Here is a 20,110-nt window from a genome sequence, read left to right as displayed (position 1 = left end):
AGACAGATAGATAGACACAGACAGACAGAAATAAACAGATAGACAGACAGACAGATGGATAGATAGACAAATAGACAGACAGACAAATAGATAGACACATAGACAGATAGACAGATAGACAGATATATAGATAGACAGACAGATAGAGACAGACAGACACATAGACAGATAGATAGACAGATAGATAGACAGATAGATAGACAGATAGACAGACAGATGGATAGACAGATAGATTGATAGACAGACAGATAGATGGATAGACAGATAGACAAACAGATAGACAGATAGATAGACACAGACAGACAGAAATAAACAGAGAGACAGACAGACAGATGGATAGATAGACAAATAGACAGACAGACAAATAGATAGACACATAGACAGATAGATAGACAGACAGATCAAAAGACAGATAAACAGACAGATAGACAGATAGATAGACAGACAGATCAATAGACAGATAAACAGATAGATAGATAGACAGACAAAGATAGATAGACTAGACAGACAGACATAGACAGAGATAGACAGACAGACAGACAGACAGATAGATAGATAGACACCAATCATCTGCGCCTCTGTGCCCCCTCTGCTGACCATGACTGGCAAAGCGAAGCCCCTCCCTCACCTTGAACTCGTGCTCCATGGCGCTGATGTTGTCGGGCGGCTCGGCCTGCGTCAGCCTCTGGATGTAGGCGTAGAGGTTGCGGGCGGGGACCTCGGTGTCGCCGCAGGCGACGGCCTCCAGCAGGGCGTCGTAGACGAATATGTACTGCTCCTCCGTCTGCACCATGTAGTTCCTCTGCGAGCGCATCAGCGTCACGTGACCGTACACGTCCAGCGTCTTCTCCTGCTTCACCCGCTCCAGCATGGCGTCGATCACCACGTAGCAACCGGTCCGGCCCACGCCCGCGCTGAGAGGGAGGGGCACAGAGGGGTGGATGATTCACTCCATGATGATTCACTCCATGATGATTCACTCCATGATGATTCACTCCATGATGATTCACTCAATTATGATTCACTCAATTATGATGCACTCCATGATGATTCACTCCATGATGATTCTATTTCCAATTGATTCCCTCAATGATGATTCTATTTCCAATTGATTCCCTCAATGATGATTCACTCAATTATGATTCTATTTCCAATAATGATTCACTCAATGTTGATTCTATTTCCAATAATGATTCACTCAATGATGATTCTATTTCCAATAATGATTCACTCAATAATGATTCACTCAATTATGATTCTATTTCCAATAATGATTCACTCAATGATGATTCACTCAATTATGATTCTATTTCCAATAATGATTCACTCAATGATGATTCTATTTCCAATAATGATTCACTCAATAATGATTCACTCAATTATGATTCTATTTCCAATAATGATTCACTCAATGATGATTCACTCAATTATGATTCTATTTCCAATAATGATTCACTCAATGTTGATTCTATTTCCAATAATGATTCACTCAATGATGATTCACTCAATTATGATTCTATTTCCAATAATGATTCACTCAATGTTGATTCTATTTCCAATAATGATTCACTCAATGATGATTCTATTTCCAATAATGATTCACTCAATGATGATTCTATTTCCAATTGATTCCCTCAATGATGATTCTATTTCCAATGATGATTCACTCAATTATGATTCACTCAATTATGATTCACTCGATGATGATCCTATTTCCAATAATGATTCACTCAATGATGATTCACTCAATTATGATTCTATTTCCAATAATGATTCACTCAATGATGATTCTATTTCCAATAATGATTCCCTCAATGATGATTCTATTTCCAATAATGATTCACTCAATGATGATTCACTCAATTATGATTCTATTTCCAATAATGATTCACTCAATGATGATTCTATTTCTAATAATGATTCACTCAATGATGATTCACTCAATTATGATTCTATTTCCAATAATGATTCCCTCAATGATGATTCTATTTCCAATAATGATTCACTCAATAATGATTCTATTTCCAATAATGATTCACTCAATGATGATTCTATTTCCAATTGATTCCCTCAATAATGATTCTATTTCCTATAATGATTCACTCAATAATGATTCTATTTCCAATTATGATTCACTCGATGATGATTCTATTTCCAACTGATTCACTCAATGATGATTCACTCGATGATGATTCACTCGATGATGATTCTATTTCCAATAATGATTCACTCAATTATGATTCACTCAATGATGATTCTATTTCCAACTGATTCACTCAATGATGATTCACTCGATGATGATTCTATTTCCAATAATGATTCACTCGATGATGATTCTTTTTCCAATGATGATTCTAATTCCAGTGATGATTCACTTAATAATGATTCTATTTCCAGTGATGATTCACTCAATGATGATTCTATTTCCAATTGATTCCCTCAATGATGACTCACTCAATAATGATTCACTCAATGATGATTCTATTTCCAATTGATTCCCTCAATGATGACTCACTCAATAATGATTCACTCAATGATGATTCTATTTCCAATCGTGACTCCCTCAATGATTCTATTTCCAATGATGATTCACTCAATAATGATTCACTCAATGATGATTCTATTTCCAATTGACTCCCTCAGTATTTCAAAACTACTTTTCCACTTTATTTAGCCTCCGTCCCAACTCTTTTTGGAAATGGGTTCCGTGTAGAGAAGCGGTGTAACGTGGCGGTACCTGCAGTGCACCACGATGGGCCCGGCGTCTGGAGGGTTGCAGGCTTTGACCCGGCGCAGGAAGGCCAGGAAGGGCGTGGGGTGTTCGGGCACGCCGTGATCGGGCCACGCCGTGAACTGAAACTGGCGGACCTCGCGCTTCTCGCCGCTGCCCGTCTGCACAAGACACACCGTGATTTTAAATGCATGTATATACTGTATATACAGTGTATCACAAAAGTGAGTACACCCCTCACATTTCTGCAAATATTTCATTATATCTTTTCATGGGACAACACTATAGACATGAAACTTGGATATAACTTAGAGTAGTCAGTGTACAACTTGTATAGCAGTGTAGATTTACTGTCTTCTGAAAATAACTCAACACACAGCCATTAATGTCTAAATAGCTGGCAACATAAGTGAGTACACCCCACAGTGAACATGTCCGAATTGTGCCCAAATGTGTCGTTGTCCCTCCCTGGTGTCATGTGTCAAGGTCCCAGGTGTAAATGGGGAGCAGGGCTGTTAAATTTGGTGTTTTGGGTACAATTCTCTCATACTGGCCACTGGATATTCAACATGGCACCTCATGGCAAAGAACTCTCTGAGGATGTGAGAAATAGAATTGTTGCTCTCCACAAAGATGGCCTGGGCTATAAGAAGATTGCTAACACCCTGAAACTGAGCTACAGCATGGTGGCCAAGGTCATACAGCGGTTTTCCAGGACAGGTTCCACTCGGAACAGGCTTCGCCAGGGTCGACCAAAGAAGTCGAGTCCACGTGTTCGGTGTCATATCCAGAGGTTGGCTTTAAAAAATAGACACATGAGTGCTGCCAGCATTGCTGCAGAGGTTGAAGACGTGGGAGGTCAGCCTGTCAGTGCTCAGACCATACGCCGCACACTGCATCAACTCGGTCTGCATGGTCGTCATCCCAGAAGGAAGCTGACGCACAAGAAAGCCAGCAAACAGTTTGCTGAAGACAAGCAGTCCAAGAACATGGATTACTGGAATGCCCTGTGGTCTGACGAGACCAAGATAAACTTGTTTGGCTCAGATGGTGTCCAGCATGTGTGGCGGCGCCCTGGTGAGAAGTACCAAGACAACTGTATCTTGCCTACAGTCAAGCATGGTGGTGGTAGCATCATGGTCTTGGGCTGCATGAGTGTTGCTGGCACTGGGGAGCTGCGGTTCATTGAGGGAAACATGAATTCCAACATGTACTGTGACATTCTGAAACAGAGCATGATCCCCTCCCTTCGAAAACTGGGCCTCATGGCAGTTTTCCAACAGGATAACGACCCCAAACACAACCTCCAAGATGACAACTGCCTTGCTGAGGAAGCTAAAGGTAAAGGTGATGGACTAAACCCAATTGAGCACCTGTGGCGCATCCTCAAGTGGAAGGTGGAGGAGTTCAAGGTGTCTAACATCCACCAGCTCCGTGATGTCATCATGGAGGAGTGGAAGAGGATTCCAGTAGCAACCAGTGCAGCTCTGGTGAATTCCATGCCCAGGAGGGTTAAGGCAGTGCTGGATAATAATGGTGGTCACACAAAATATTGACACTTTGGGCACAATTTGGACATGTTCACTGTGGGGTGTACTCACTTATGTTGCCAGCTATTTAGACATTAATGGCTGTGTGTTGAGTTATTTTCAGAAGACAGTAAATCTACACTGCTATACAAGCTGTACACTGACTACTCTAAGTTATATCCAAGTTTTATGTCTATAGTGTTGTCCCATGAAAAGATATAATGAAATATTTGCAGAAATGTGAGGGGTGTACTCACTTTTGTGATACACTGTATATATATATATAGTGTTTACAGACAACTGTGTGGGTCACGTGACCAGTTCAGCTGCTCTAGTCACACTGGGTGTTGGACTTTGGAACCTCCATTCTGTGCTAACTGTTGTTTCTTATCTGCAGGGAACCGAGCGCTACCTTGAAGAGGGCGAAGGTCCGGGCGCAGTAGGTGGCCAGCTCCACGGTGTCCAGGACGGAGACCTGCATGGCGCCGTACGTCTCGGTGCCTCGGCTCGGCCAGTACTGGTCGCACTTGTTCTGCAACACAAGATCCCGCAGGGTCAAGATAAGGCCATAAGTATGTGGCCACCCTTTCTAATGAGCGAATTCAGTGACATAGTGACATGCAGTGTGAGTGTGGACTGGTGCAGAAGTGAACGGTGAGAGAGTGAGAGAGAGGGTGAGAAAGGAGACGTCTTGCCTTGGAGAAGAAGTAGGAAGGCATCTGGAGAGTAACAGAAGACGCTAGGTCACATGACATGGCAAAGCTGTATTCGAGTGTGTATCAGGAAAGCGTCGGGGTTGTTACGTCTAGCCTTTCCCCACGTCATATCAAACAGTTCGTCTCATTAGAGACGCTTTGCACACGCACTCTGTGTCTACAAAGCCAAGCTGCCGGAGAAAGAGCGCGTTCCTCTAAAAATACGCTTCTCTACACACGTGATCGTCTCTGTGCTGCACCCCAAAAGAACCAGAGTGCAGATTAACCACTAAACGTGAGGCACTTCAACGTAGCAATAATAATAAAAAATAAATAAAATAAAACAATAAAATAAAAAGTGAAAAACGTTAAATAATAATGAACAAATAAAAATAAAAAATAAAAAATAAATAAATAATAATAACAAACAATGATGCTAAATAAATCATAATAAAAATCTAAATAAAAATAAAATTAAATTAAATTTAAAAAACAATAGTAAATGAAAAATGTTTAATAATAATAAAATTAAAAAGTAAAATAAAAAATACAATAAAACTCATTAAAAGACAACAATAATAACAAAAAACACAATAAAAAAAAATTAAAACAATAAAAAAGTTTAATAAGAAGAATAAAAAGTAAAATAAATAAAAAATAAATAAAAATTAAATGAAAAATGTTAAATAAATAATAAAAAAATAAAAATAAAATATCAATAACAACATCAATAGTAAATCAATAATAAATGAAAAATGTTACATAATAAAAATAATAAAATAAATAAATAAAATAAAACAATAAAATAAAATAAAAAGTGAAAAACGTTAAATAATAATAATGAACAAATAAAAATAATAAATAAATAATAAATAAATAATAATAACAAACAATGATGCTAAATAAATCATAAAAAAATCTAAATAAAAATAAAATTAAATAAAATTAAAAAAACAATAGTAAATGAAAAATGTTTAATAATAATAATAAAATTAAAAAGTAAAATAAAAAATACAATAAAACTCATTAAAAGACAACAATAATAACAAAAAACACAATAAAAATTTTTTTTAAACAATAAAAAAGTTTAATAAGAAGAAAATAAATAAAAAATAAATAAAAATTAAATGAAAAATTTTAAATAAATAATAAAAAAAATAAAAATAAATAACAAAATATCAATAACAACATCAATAGTAAATCAATAATAAATGAAAAATGTTACATAATAAAAATAATAAAATAAAATAAATAAAATAAAAAAAACAAAATTAAAACAATAACAAAGTAAAATTTTTATAATAAGAATAAAAAGTCAAATAAACAAAGAAAATAAATAGAAATAAAATAAAAAACAGAAAACGTTAATAAAATAAAAAAAATTTAATAAATAAATAAAATTGTCAATGCAACTTTCACACATATGCGAGTCACTCATGGCTTGACGGATTTTGGCTTTTGGATCTGGCGCCCCCCCGCACACATTCATATGGAGAGCCTTATAGCGCACGGAGAGTCGCGCACTGATCCCCACGATCCCCCGTCTTGTTGGGCAGGCGCCACTGATCAGCCAGCAGGGGTCGTAACTGTATATATATATATATGAATTAAGCCTAACTTTATTATCGACAGTGGTTTCGGTGGGCGGTCCTAATGTTTTGGCTCATCGGTGTGTTTGCCGTGTATGTGTGTTTTACCACGTAGCCGCACGTACTCTGGATTTCTCCTCCAGCTTGGTGATCATGATGATGTTGGCCGTGTGCTGCTCCCACACCATCCTCCAGAAGTCACCCATGGTTTCGGGCATGGGGCCCTGCGTGGCGATGTAGGCACCCTGCCGCCGGTACCCGTCGATGAAGTTGGCGTTGATGTAGTCGCCGCCGGGCTGGCCTGGGCACGCGGGACGAGAGAGGTGAAAGGTCAGAGGTTCTTGGTGAGGAACGCGGTGTTAGCATAAACACAGCTACGGTCTTACCCTCAGGGTTGGACAGCACCACCCTGGTGTGGTCGTAGGCGATGACGTTAGCGTAGCGGTTCTTTGGTTTGTTGACCTCCAGGTTGGAGTGCTCCCATAAAAACTGCTGACCCGGGTCAATAGACTAAACAAAAGAAGAACATACAAAAGCAGCTCTTAACATTTGACTAATTAGTCAAACCTAGGCCCCCCCCCCCCCCCCCCCCCCCTTTAGCTGGACAGTCTGACTAACCGATTACTAACTGAACTGCCGTAGGATCGCTAGTGTAACAGCAATCCATGTTTAATGTATTCTGTCCTTTTGTGAATTCCAGAATCAATGTAAAAGTGTGTTTCTCTACACACGTGATCGTCTCTAAACATGCTCAGTTACACCAGGACGCCTCATAGTGCAGATTAACCAGCAAACGTGAGGCACCTGAACGTAGCAACAAAGAAAATAAGAAAATAATTTTTCTTTTTAAATTTAAGAAACAATAATAATAAATAAATAATAATAAAATAAAAAGGGAAAAATGTTAAATAAAAAATAATAAATAAATAATAATAATAAAAATCTAAATAAAAAATAAAATAAATAAACAATAATAAAATAAATTATAAATAAAAAAATCAAAATAAACAATAACAATAAATAAATAATATTAAAATAAAGTGAAAAATGTTAAATAGAAATAATAAATAAGATAATCCTTTATTAGTCCCGCAATAAATAAATACGTAATAATAAAATAAAAAGAGAAAAACGTAAAAAAATATTAAAATAAATAATAAAAACAGTAAATAAATGATAATAAAATAAATCAAATAAATAAATTATACTAAAATCAATTATAAAAAACGTTAAATGATAATAATAAAAAAATACAATAAATAAATAATATTAAAATAAAAAGTGAAAACGCTAAATAAAAATAATAAATAAATAAGTAATAATAAAATAAATAATAAAAAATGTTAAATAAAACACTGAAATAAAATAAATAAATAATAATAAAATAAAAAGTGAAAAACAAAAAAAATTATAAAAACAGTAAATAAATGATAATAAAATAAATCAAATAAATAAATAAATAATAATAAAATAAAAAGTGAAAACGCTAAATAACAATAATAAATAAATAAGTAATAATAAAATAAATAATAAAAAACGTTAAATAAAACACTGAAATAAAATAAATAAATAATAATAAAATAAAAAGTGAAAAACATAAAAAACTAATAAAAACAGTAAATAAATGATAATAAAATAAATCAAAATAAACAAAAATAATAAATAATAATAATAAAATAAAAAATGAATAAAAGAAAAAAAAAGAAAATAAAGTTACATAATAATAATAATAATAATAAAAAATAAGAATAAAAAATGAAAACGTTAACTCGCTACACACAAACCTTAAATGATGAATTTCACAGCAAATTGCGTATCACGCGGGAAACGGCTCACAATTTCACGGCCGTGTATTAGGCAGGGCCTTAGTCAAAACATTAAAACCCTCTAAATAAGACATCTGTGGTACGCGGTACCAGGATGGCACCGGCGTGGCCCTACCTCGTACTCCTGGGAGAACCTCAGGTTCTCGTTGGCTTTCTTCCTCTCGATGTGGGCGGGCAGCTCGGAGACGGCGACCGGCGGGTGGGTGGTCATGCCTGCCGATGGGAGGGGAGAGGGTTAGTCGGGAGAGACCGAAGAGACGCTGCGGGCGGCGGCGTGAGCGGCGTGGTTAGCGGTTACGCGGCGGCGATACGTGGGCTAGTGTGCTGCCCTGCTGAGGATTCTAACAAGACGTGGAGCCCAGAAGGCAGATTATTTAGACGCTCTACTTAGGGATCACGAGATGATTTATTCAGTCAGGTTCATATTTCGGTTAGAATAATAAATAAATAAATAAATAATAAATAAATCGATGATAAAAAAACGTTAAATGATAATAATAAAAATAAACAAAATAAACAACAACAATAAATAAATAAATAAATAAGTAATAATAAAATAAATAATAAAAAACATTAACTAAATGATAATAATAAACAGGCAGCATTTTAAGGGATCTGAGAATTTAGACACGCCTTCTTCCCGGACAGACCAATACGTGTGACTGAAAGACCTTATGGTAGAAATGGTGTCCATAACTCCATAGTGTCAGTATGACTGTGGGAATCTGTGCCCATTCGGTCAAGTACGGCTGGACATAGGAAGCGCTTGGTTCCGAAGCTGTTCAGTGGGGCCAAGGTCAGGCCACTGGAGTCATGCTGGTCCCTCCCTAAACTGCTAGAGTTAGAAGGTGCGTCCCAATACTTCTGACCGTTTAGTGTACGTGTGAACCTCGTAGACGTCAGTGCATAACTATGTAACTTAGTTAGTGATACTAGTTAGTGAGAATTAGAAGGAATCAGAACACCGGGACTAACTTGGTAGGCGTCGGTAACCTGCGGAACGCAAACCTGGAACGGGACAGAGCATACGGGGGTCATAAACGGGTGTCATGAACGGGTGTCATGAACGGGTGTATTAGGGGCGTGTTACCGGGCGTGGGGAAGTTGATCCTGCGCAGCTCGACGGGATCGGACGGGTGCTGGGAGCTCATGGCTTTGCCGCCGCTGGGGAAGCTGCATTTCCTGCCCTCGAGCTCCGCCCGCTTCCTGTCCGGTTTGCTGGTTCACGTCCGGGTCGAAGAGACGGCGAGAGAGAAAAAAAAAAACCCGGTTAGCACGCCAGCGGGCCCGCGCGATCCCAATCGGCTGACCTGCGGTCGCCGCGCCGACCCCGCACCTACCTCTTGAACAGGAGGATGAGGATGACGATGCTGATGATGAAGATGACGGCGAGGACGGGTCCCACCACCCAGAGCAGCCCCTCCTCCTCGTCCACGATGGGCTGCGGCTCCAGGTTGGAGAAGGCCACGGGGTCGGAGAACGGGCTGCTGGAGTACACGGTCTGCGGCGGACGGAATCAACAGGATTTTGGAGTGTGTCTGTAGGAATCTGTGTCTATTTATAGACTAGACTGTGACCCTGGAGCAGGTGGGGTCAAGGGCTTTGCTCAAGGGCCCAACAGTGGCTGCACGGCAGAGCCGGGATTCCAACTCTCAACCTATCCACTGATAGAGAGAGTGCATGCGAGAGAGCGAGATTAAAGATTAAAGGGAGAGCATGAGCGAGAGAGCGCACAAGAGGGCATGAGCGAGACGCGCGTGAGAGTGCGTGAGCAAGAGAGAGAACGTGAGAGAAAGAGCATGTGAGAGAGAGCTAGAGAGAGAGAGAGAGAGCATGAGCGAGAGCGCACACGCGAGAGAGCGCACGCGCGAGGAAGAGCCAGAGAGCAAGCGCTAGAGAGGGCGTGCAAGAGAGAGAGCGCATGCGCGCGAGAGAATGCACGTGCGCGAGAGAGCATGAGCGAGAGAGCGCACAAGAGAGCATGAGAGAGAACGCGCGTGAGAGTGCGTGAGCGTGAGAGAGAGCGCGAGAGAGAGCACACGTGTGAGAGAGCACACGCACGAGAGAGAGCATGTGTGAGAGAGTGCAAGAGAGAGAGAGAGAGAGCATGTGTGAGAGTGCCAGAGAGAGTGCATGAGCGAGAGCGCACACGCAAGAGAGCGCACACGCGAGAAAGAGCCAGAGAGCAAGCGCTAGAGAGGGCGTGCAAGAGAGAGAGAGAGAGAGAGAGCGCATGCGCGCGCGAGAATGCACATGCGCGAGAGAGCATGAGCGAGAGAGCGCACAAGAGAGCATGAGAGAGAGTGCGAGAGCAAGAGAGGGAGAGCATGTGTGAGAGAGAGCGCACATGCAAGAGTGAGCACGCGCGAGAGAGCACGAGAGAAAGCAAGCTAGAGAGGGCGTGCAAGAGAGAGAGAGAGCGCATGTGTGAGAGTGCTAGAGAGAGAGCATGAGCGAGAGTGCACACGCGAGAAAGAGCCAGAGAGCAAGCGCTAGAGAGGGCGTGCAAGAGAGAGAGAGAGAGCGCATGTGTGAGAGTGCTAGAGAGAGAGCATGAGCAAGAGCGCACATGCAAGAGAGCGCACGCGCGTGCGAGAGAGCACGAGAGAAAGCAAGCTAGAGAGAGAGTGCAAGAGAGTGAGAGCGCAAGAGCGTGCACGCGTGAGAAAGAGCGCATGTGAGAGAGCATGAGAGAGAGAGAGAGACTCACATTGTGTCCCAGTTCCAGGACGGCCAGAACGAAGCACACGTACTCCTGGCCGTTGAGCAGCGCCCGGTTGAGGAACGCCCCGTACGCCCGCCCGTCCCCCAGCCTGAACTCCGCCGGGAGGTTCTGGAAGTGGGCGGCGACGTAGGGTTTGGGCTCCGCCTGCCGCCGCGCCCGTGCTCCCCGCCCCGTGCCGTTGATCGTCCTCAGGAGCTGAACGCCGGAACGGAAGATCGAAGGGAGGGGAGGGGAATTGTCAAGGTTCAGATCTCGAGAGGAACGTAAACAGGATTCAAAATAATGTGGACGGTACCTCGTCCAGGTTCATCTCGTCCGGGTCGCTCCAGGGGTTTTGGAAGTTCCCTCCTCTCTGCCTCTTCAGGGGAACCACCACCATGTAGAAAGCCCTGAACATGGGTTCAAAAATGGTGGTTACATTCACATCTGAACGTGTCGTCACTGTCCAGAAAGTTCCAACATGATGCGTGTCCATATACTTACGCTGCTGGACTTTCTGACCTTTAAGCTGAGCTTTCGTTTCTATTTCACTTCCTCTTAACTAAACGTTAAGCCTATTTCAGAGTTATACGTGCCTATATAAGCTCATATAAACAGGTGCTGACGTCTCTGTGCCCATATAAACAGGGCTAGTTCGACTGGAGGTGCTGACCTCTCTGTGCCCATATAAACAGGGCTAGTTTGACGTCTCTGTGTCCATATGAACAGGGCTAGTTTGACGTCTCTGTGCCCATATAAACAGGGCTAGTTTGACTGGAGGTGCTGACGTCTCTGTGCCCATATGAACAGGGCTAGTTTGACGTCTCTGTGCCCATATAAACAGGGCTAGTTTGACTGGAGGTGCTGACGTCTCTGTGCCCATATAAACAGGGCTAGTTTGACGTCTCTGTGCCCATATAAACAGGGCTAGTTTGACTGGAGGTGCTGACGTCTCTGTGCCCATATAAACAGGGCTAGTTTGACGTCTCTGTGCCTATATAAACAGGGCTAGTCTGACTTCTCTGTGTTCACATAAACAAGGCTAGTTTGACGTCTCTGTGCCCATATGAACAGGGCTAGTTCGACTGGAGGTGCTGACCTCTCTGTGCCCATATGAACAGGGCTAGTTTGACTCCTCTGTGCCTATATAAACAGGGCTAGTTTGACGTCTCTGTGCTCATATAAACAGGGCTAGTTTGACGTCTCTGTGCCCATATGAACAGGGCTAGTTTGACTCCTCTGTGCCTATATAAACAGGGCTAGTTTGACGTCTCTGTGCCCATATGAACAGGGCTAGTTCGACTGGAGGTGCTGACCTCTCTGTGCCTATATAAACAGGGCTAGTTTGACGTCTCTGTGCCTATATAAACAGGGCTAGTTTGACGTCTCTGTGCCCATATAAACAGGGCTAGTCTGACTTCTCTGTGTTCACATAAACAGGGCTAGTTTGACGTCTCTGTGCCCATATAAACAGGGCTAGTTCGACTGGAGGTGCTGACCTTTCTGTGCCCATATAAACAGGGCTAGTTTGACGTCTCTGTGCTCATATAAACAGGGCTAGTTTGACGTCTCTGTGCCCATATAAACAGGGCTAGTCTGACTTCTCTGTGTTCACATAAACAGGGCTAGTTTGACGTCTCTGTGCCCATATAAACAGGGCTAGTTCGACTGGAGGTGCTGACCTCTCTGTGCCCATAGGACCACGCTGTGTACCTGACGTGGGCGTGCGCCTGGGCGGGGGGCAGATGCAGCGTGGCCGTGCTCTGCGGGCTGCTCTTCTCCACCAGCTGGGGCTTCCTGGGCAGCAGGTTGGGCGCGGTCATGGCGTCGGCGCGGTGCCGCAGACCCTCCTCGCCGTCGGCCTTGTTGGCGAGCAGGAACGCGTAGACGGACCGCGGCCTCAGCTCGGCGACCCGCCGCTGCCCGAGCCGCCCGTCCACCTCCAGGGTCCGACCCTCGCCGTAGGAGATCTGAGGGGAGACACAGAGGCGTACAGTGTGCCATACGCGGAGAACCGGGACACGCCCCCTAACCACGCCCGCGCCCGGACACTTACGGTGAACGTGGAGGCCTTGCCCGGCGAGGTGCGCGGCTCCCAGGCTAGCAGCACCGAGCTCTTCATGGCGGCCTTGACGTGGAAGTTCACGGCGAACACTGGAAAGACAGAAGAAGACAGACGGGTGAACGGCGGGCACGCTGGCATCTTCGGGAGGTACGCTGGACCCCAGTAGGGGCGCCCACACTTAATTAGGAACAGACAGACAGACAAGGACGAAGACAGATGGGCGCGGCCTTCCAAACGTGGCGCCCTCCGCCCTACCTTCGCTCGAGGGCTGCGTCCTAATAAATAAAGGTGGCACACAGGGCCCCCCCCCCCCCCCCCGGTGAAGGGCACACACCCGGATCACGTGTTCGGTGTCTGGTCTGAGCCCGGGCAGAATCACGCCCGCCTCCGTCACCTCGTTCTCGGTCACGCCGTTACCGTACGGGACCGAGCACCGCACCCGGTAGGCGTGGCGGGCGCGGCTCGTGTCTGGGGGGGCGCTCCCATCGCAGGCGTCCGTCACTTTGAGAGTCCGTGCCGCCTCCGGGGCGGTGGGTGTGGCGCCGGGCGTGAAGCAGTTTGTGGGCGTGGAACCGGGCGTGGTCCGGGGGGCGACTGGCACTGGAAAGGAGACACAGGAGAGTAAAGGGTTAGGTGCACACAACAGAGTAAACTGAACATGATATAGCTGCTGACGTCTCTGTGCCCATATAAACAGGGCTACTTCGACTTCTCTGTGCCCATATAAACAGGGCTAGTTTGACTTCTCTGTGCCCATATAAACAGGGCTAGTTTGACTTCTCTGTGCCCATATAAACAGGGTTAGTTTGACTTCTCTGTGCCCATATAAACAGGGCTAGTTTGACGTCTCTGTGCCCATATAAACAGGGTTAGTTTGACTTCTCTGTGCCTATATAAACAGGGTTAGTTTGACTTCTCTGAGCCTATATAAACAGGGCTAGTTTGACTTCTCTGTGCCCATATAAACAGGGCTAGTTTGACTTCTCTGTGCCCATTTAAACAGCCCTAGTTTGACTTCTCTGTGCCCATTTAAACAGCCCTAGTTTGACTTCTCTGTGCCCATATAAACAGGGTTAGTTTGACTTCTCTGTGCCTATATAAACAGGGTTAGTTTGACTTCTCTGTGGCTATATAAACCGGGCTAGTTTGACTTCTCTGTGCCTATATAAACAGGGTTAGTTTGGCTATAGCTGCTGACTTCTCTGTGCCTATATAAACAGGGTTAGTTTGACTTCTCTGTGCCTATATAAACAGGGTTAGTTTGACTTCTCTGTGCCTATATAAACAGGGTTAGTTTGATTTCTCTGTGCCTATATAAACAGGGTTAGTTTGACTTCTCTGTGCCTATATAAACAGGGTTAGTTTGATTTCTCTGTGCCTATATAAACAGGGTTAGTTTGACTTCTCTGTGCCTATATAAACAGGGTTAGTTTGACTTCTCTGTGCCTATATAAACAGGGCTAGTTTGACGTCTCTGTGCCTATATAAACAGGGTTAGTTTGACTTCTCTGTGCCTATATAAACAGGGTTAGTTTGATTTCTCTGTGCCTATATAAACAGGGTTAGTTTGACTTCTCTGTGCCTATATAAACAGGGTTAGTTTGACTTCTCTGTGCCTATATAAACAGGGTTAGTTTGATTTCTCTGTGCCTATATAAACAGGGTTAGTTTGACTTCTCTGTGCCTATATAAACAGGGTTAGTTTGACTTCTCTGTGCCTATATAAACAGGGTTAGTTTGACTTCTCTGTGCCTATATAAACAGGGTTAGTTTGATTTCTCTGTGCCTATATAAACAGGGTTAGTTTGACTTCTCTGTGCCTATATAAACAGGGTTAGTTTGACTTCTCTGTGCCTATATAAACTGGGCTAGTTTGACTTCTCTGTGCCTATATAAACAGGGTTAGTTTGACTTCTCTGTGCCTATATAAACAGGGTTAGTTTGACTTCTCTGTGCCTATATAAACAGGGTTAGTTTGACTTCTCTGTGCCTATATAAACAGGGTTAGTTTGACTTCTCTGTGCCTATATAAACAGGGTTAGTTTGACTTCTCTGTGCCTATATAAACAGGGCTAGTTTGACTTCTCTGTGCCTATATAAACAGGGTTAGTTTGACTTCTCTGTGCCCATATAAACAGGGTTAGTTTGACTTCTCTGTGCCTATATAAACAGGGTTAGTTTGACTTCTCTGTGCCTATATAAACAGGGTTAGTTTGACTTCTCTGTGCCTATATAAACAGGGTTAGTTTGACTTCTCTGTGCCTATATAAACAGGGCTAGTTTGACTTCTCTGTGCCTATATAAACAGGGTTAGTTTGGCTATAGCTGCTGACTTCTCTGTGCCTATATAAACAGGGTTAGTTTGACTTCTCTGTGCCCATATAAACAGGGCTAGTTTGACTTCTCTGTGCCTATATAAACAGGGTTAGTTTGACCTCTCTGTGCCCATATAAACAGGGTTAGTTTGACTTCTCTGTGCCTATATAAACAGGGTTAGTTTGACTTCTCTGTGCCCATATAAACAGGGTTAGTTTGACTTCTCTGTGCCTATATAAACAGGGTTAGTTTGACTTCTCTGTGCCTATATAAACAGGGCTAGTTTGACTTCTCTGTGCCTATATAAACAGGGTTAGTTTGATTTCTCTGTGCCCATATAAACAGGGTTAGTTTGACTTCTCTGTGCCTATATAAACAGGGCTAGTTTGACTTCTCTGTGCCTATATAAACAGGGTTAGTTTGGCTATAGCTGCTGACTTCTCTGTGCCTATATAAACAGGGTTAGTTTGACTTCTCTGTGCCCATATAAACAGGGTTAGTTTGACTTCTCTGTGCCTATATAAACAGGGTTAGTTTGACCTCTCTGTGCCCATATAAACAGGGTTAGTTTGACTTCTCTGTGCCTATATAAACAGGGTTAGTTTGACTTCTCTGTGCCCATATAAACAGGGCTAGTTTGACTTCTCTGTGCCTATATAAACAGGGTTAGTTTGGCTATAGCTGCTGACTTCTCTGTGCCTATATAAACAGGGTTAGTTTGACTTCTCTGTGCCTATATAAACAGGGTTAGTTTGACTTCTCTGTGCCTATATAAACAGGGCTAGTTTGACTTCTCTGTGCCTATATAAACAGGGTTAGTTTGATTTCTCTGTGCCCATATAAACAGGGCTAGTTTGACTTCTCTGTGCCTATATAAACAGGGTTAGTTTGATTTCTCTGTGCCCATATAAACAGGGCTAGTTTGACTTCTCTGTGCCTATATAAACAGGGCTAGTTTGACTTCTCTGTGCCTATATAAACAGGGCTAGTTTGACTTCTCTGTGCCTATATAAACAGGGTTAGTTTGACTTCTCTGTGCCTATATAAACAGGGCTAGTTTGACTTCTCTGTGCCTATATAAACAGGGCTAGTTTGACTTCTCTGTGCCTATATAAACAGGGTTAGTTTGACTTCTCTGTGCCTATATAAACAGGGTTAGTTTGACTTCTCTGTGCCTATATAAACAGGGTTAGTTTGACTTCTCTGTGCCTATATAAACAGGGTTAGTTTGACTTCTCTGTGCCTATATAAACAGGGTTAGTTTGACTTCTCTGTGCCTATATAAACAGGGCTAGTTTGACTTCTCTGTGCCTATATAAACAGGGTTAGTTTGACTTCTCTGTGCCTATATAAACAGGGCTAGTTTGACTTCTCTGTGCCTATATAAACAGGGTTAGTTTGACTTCTCTGTGCCTATATAAACAGGGCTAGTTTGACGTCTCTGTGCCTATATAAACAGGGTTAGTTTGACTTCTCTGTGCCTATATAAACAGGGTTAGTTTGATTTCTCTGTGCCTATATAAACAGGGTTAGTTTGACTTCTCTGTGCCTATATAAACAGGGTTAGTTTGACTTCTCTGTGCCTATATAAACAGGGTTAGTTTGATTTCTCTGTGCCTATATAAACAGGGTTAGTTTGACTTCTCTGTGCCTATATAAACAGGGTTAGTTTGACTTCTCTGTGCCTATATAAACAGGGTTAGTTTGACTTCTCTGTGCCTATATAAACAGGGTTAGTTTGATTTCTCTGTGCCTATATAAACAGGGTTAGTTTGACTTCTCTGTGCCTATATAAACAGGGTTAGTTTGACTTCTCTGTGCCTATATAAACTGGGCTAGTTTGACTTCTCTGTGCCTATATAAACAGGGTTAGTTTGACTTCTCTGTGCCTATATAAACAGGGTTAGTTTGACTTCTCTGTGCCTATATAAACAGGGTTAGTTTGACTTCTCTGTGCCTATATAAACAGGGTTAGTTTGACTTCTCTGTGCCTATATAAACAGGGTTAGTTTGACTTCTCTGTGCCTATATAAACAGGGCTAGTTTGACTTCTCTGTGCCTATATAAACAGGGTTAGTTTGACTTCTCTGTGCCCATATAAACAGGGTTAGTTTGACTTCTCTGTGCCTATATAAACAGGGTTAGTTTGACTTCTCTGTGCCTATATAAACAGGGTTAGTTTGACTTCTCTGTGCCCATATAAACAGGGTTAGTTTGACTTCTCTGTGCCTATATAAACAGGGTTAGTTTGACTTCTCTGTGCCTATATAAACAGGGCTAGTTTGACTTCTCTGTGCCTATATAAACAGGGTTAGTTTGGCTATAGCTGCTGACTTCTCTGTGCCTATATAAACAGGGTTAGTTTGACTTCTCTGTGCCCATATAAACAGGGCTAGTTTGACTTCTCTGTGCCTATATAAACAGGGTTAGTTTGACCTCTCTGTGCCCATATAAACAGGGTTAGTTTGACTTCTCTGTGCCTATATAAACAGGGTTAGTTTGACTTCTCTGTGCCCATATAAACAGGGTTAGTTTGACTTCTCTGTGCCTATATAAACAGGGTTAGTTTGACTTCTCTGTGCCTATATAAACAGGGCTAGTTTGACTTCTCTGTGCCTATATAAACAGGGTTAGTTTGATTTCTCTGTGCCCATATAAACAGGGTTAGTTTGACTTCTCTGTGCCTATATAAACAGGGCTAGTTTGACTTCTCTGTGCCTATATAAACAGGGTTAGTTTGGCTATAGCTGCTGACTTCTCTGTGCCTATATAAACAGGGTTAGTTTGACTTCTCTGTGCCCATATAAACAGGGTTAGTTTGACTTCTCTGTGCCTATATAAACAGGGTTAGTTTGACCTCTCTGTGCCCATATAAACAGGGTTAGTTTGACTTCTCTGTGCCTATATAAACAGGGTTAGTTTGACTTCTCTGTGCCCATATAAACAGGGCTAGTTTGACTTCTCTGTGCCTATATAAACAGGGTTAGTTTGGCTATAGCTGCTGACTTCTCTGTGCCTATATAAACAGGGTTAGTTTGACTTCTCTGTGCCTATATAAACAGGGTTAGTTTGACTTCTCTGTGCCTATATAAACAGGGCTAGTTTGACTTCTCTGTGCCTATATAAACAGGGTTAGTTTGATTTCTCTGTGCCCATATAAACAGGGCTAGTTTGACTTCTCTGTGCCTATATAAACAGGGTTAGTTTGATTTCTCTGTGCCCATATAAACAGGGCTAGTTTGACTTCTCTGTGCCTATATAAACAGGGCTAGTTTGACTTCTCTGTGCCTATATAAACAGGGCTAGTTTGACTTCTCTGTGCCTATATAAACAGGGTTAGTTTGACTTCTCTGTGCCTATATAAACAGGGCTAGTTTGACTTCTCTGTGCCTATATAAACAGGGCTAGTTTGACTTCTCTGTGCCTATATAAACAGGGTTAGTTTGACTTCTCTGTGCCTATATAAACAGGGTTAGTTTGATTTCTCTGTGCCCATATAAACAGAGTACTACGTACGCGCTGGCCTCGTTCTAACGACGACGGCTTTGCTCCGAGCGCCGTCTCCTTTGGAGGTGAACGCTGCCACGGCGACAGAGTACTCGGTGTCCGGCCACAGGTCAGAAAGGGTCAGCTCCTAAACACACACACACACACACACACATTAATATATATACATATGAAATAACACTGTCGTCATAGAAACAAACTGTGGACGGTTCTCCCTCCACCATGCTTCACAGTTGGGACACGAATTTGATTAAAATCGGTGTCCACATACTTTTGACTGAATAGTGTAAGTATATAAAATGTGCTTACGTATTTAGCCGAGTCATTGTGCAGCTGGAAACAAGAACATATACAGTATATATATATTATATATAACACAAATGGCATGGTAGGTAAAGTGTGTGTGTGTGTTCTAATACCTGAGAGTCTCTCAGCAGAAGTTCTCGGACCGCGGGGGGCCCGCCTCTCTCGTCCGCCCCCCGTCTCCTGTACGTCACCTGGTAGCCTCGGATCCTCCCGTGCTGTCGCTCGGCAACCGGAGGTCGCCACGACACCCTGGCGGCGGTGGAGTCGAGGGCCGTCGCTTTGATGACATACCGTCCTCCTCGGTGCGGACCAGAGGGACGTCGGCGATCTCCCGCGCTCGGTCCGGGTCCCGGTCCACGGCGGCGTAGAGTACGGAATACCCGGTGGGGGGCGGAGCCCAGCTCACCAGCAGGCTCTTCGAGGAGGGGCTGGTGCACGTGACTTCCTGAGGAGGGGGGACGGGTTCGGAGTGGACTGGGGGTGGGTCGAGTCGTTCGATTCGAGAGGTCGGCGTGAGGGGCCACGTGAGGGCAGGAAGACGAAACAGACACGGAACACTCAACACTCAACTCACCTTCATTTCTCCGAGCAACTTACCGAAATTTTATTCCTATCCCTCGGTATATGACTGACTGGATGTGCTACCGACCGATCGGGCGCCTACACAGACTCACGATTGGCTGTGAGTCTGTATGAAGCTGCTGCGAGTACGGCCTCTACTGGACGGTCGAGGCGTCTGCACTAGGGGTGTCAAACGACTGGAGAACTAAAGAACCTGGCACCTGTGCAAGTGGGGGTGGAGCCTATATGCGGGGGTGGAGCTTAGCGATAATCGAGATGTG

At 43.1% G+C, this 20,110-nt stretch overlaps 1 protein-coding gene across 4 annotated transcripts in view; it reads right to left on the bottom strand.

Annotated features, from left to right (window-relative positions):
- ptprdb (protein tyrosine phosphatase receptor type Db) overlaps positions 1-20,110 on the bottom strand; it is a 59,338-nt gene that overhangs the window by 8,639 nt on the left and 30,589 nt on the right. For 3 of the 4 annotated variants that reach the window (XM_063008217.1, XM_063008214.1, XM_063008215.1), the window contains 13 exons: positions 13,131-13,228; positions 12,788-13,044; positions 11,391-11,484; positions 11,081-11,290; positions 9,711-9,871; positions 9,461-9,588; positions 9,346-9,378; positions 8,486-8,583; positions 6,931-7,054; positions 6,670-6,845; positions 4,673-4,792; positions 2,738-2,892; positions 629-914 (listed from right to left, as the gene is read on the bottom strand). In XM_063008217.1, the coding sequence (XP_062864287.1) occupies positions 629-914; positions 2,738-2,892; positions 4,673-4,792; positions 6,670-6,845; positions 6,931-7,054; positions 8,486-8,583; positions 9,346-9,378; positions 9,461-9,588; positions 9,711-9,871; positions 11,081-11,290; positions 11,391-11,484; positions 12,788-13,044; positions 13,131-13,228 (1,940 nt within the window). The remainder of the gene's footprint in view (positions 1-628; positions 915-2,737; positions 2,893-4,672; positions 4,793-6,669; positions 6,846-6,930; positions 7,055-8,485; positions 8,584-9,345; positions 9,379-9,460; positions 9,589-9,710; positions 9,872-11,080; positions 11,291-11,390; positions 11,485-12,787; positions 13,045-13,130; positions 13,229-20,110) is intronic. The other variant, XM_063008216.1, reaches the window with a different exon arrangement.

Source organism: Trichomycterus rosablanca, chromosome 14 (genome assembly GCF_030014385.1).
Source record: "Trichomycterus rosablanca isolate fTriRos1 chromosome 14, fTriRos1.hap1, whole genome shotgun sequence".
In the NCBI taxonomy this organism is placed as follows: Eukaryota; Metazoa; Chordata; class Actinopteri; order Siluriformes; family Trichomycteridae; genus Trichomycterus; species Trichomycterus rosablanca.
This window is presented reverse-complemented; position numbering and strand designations above follow the sequence as displayed.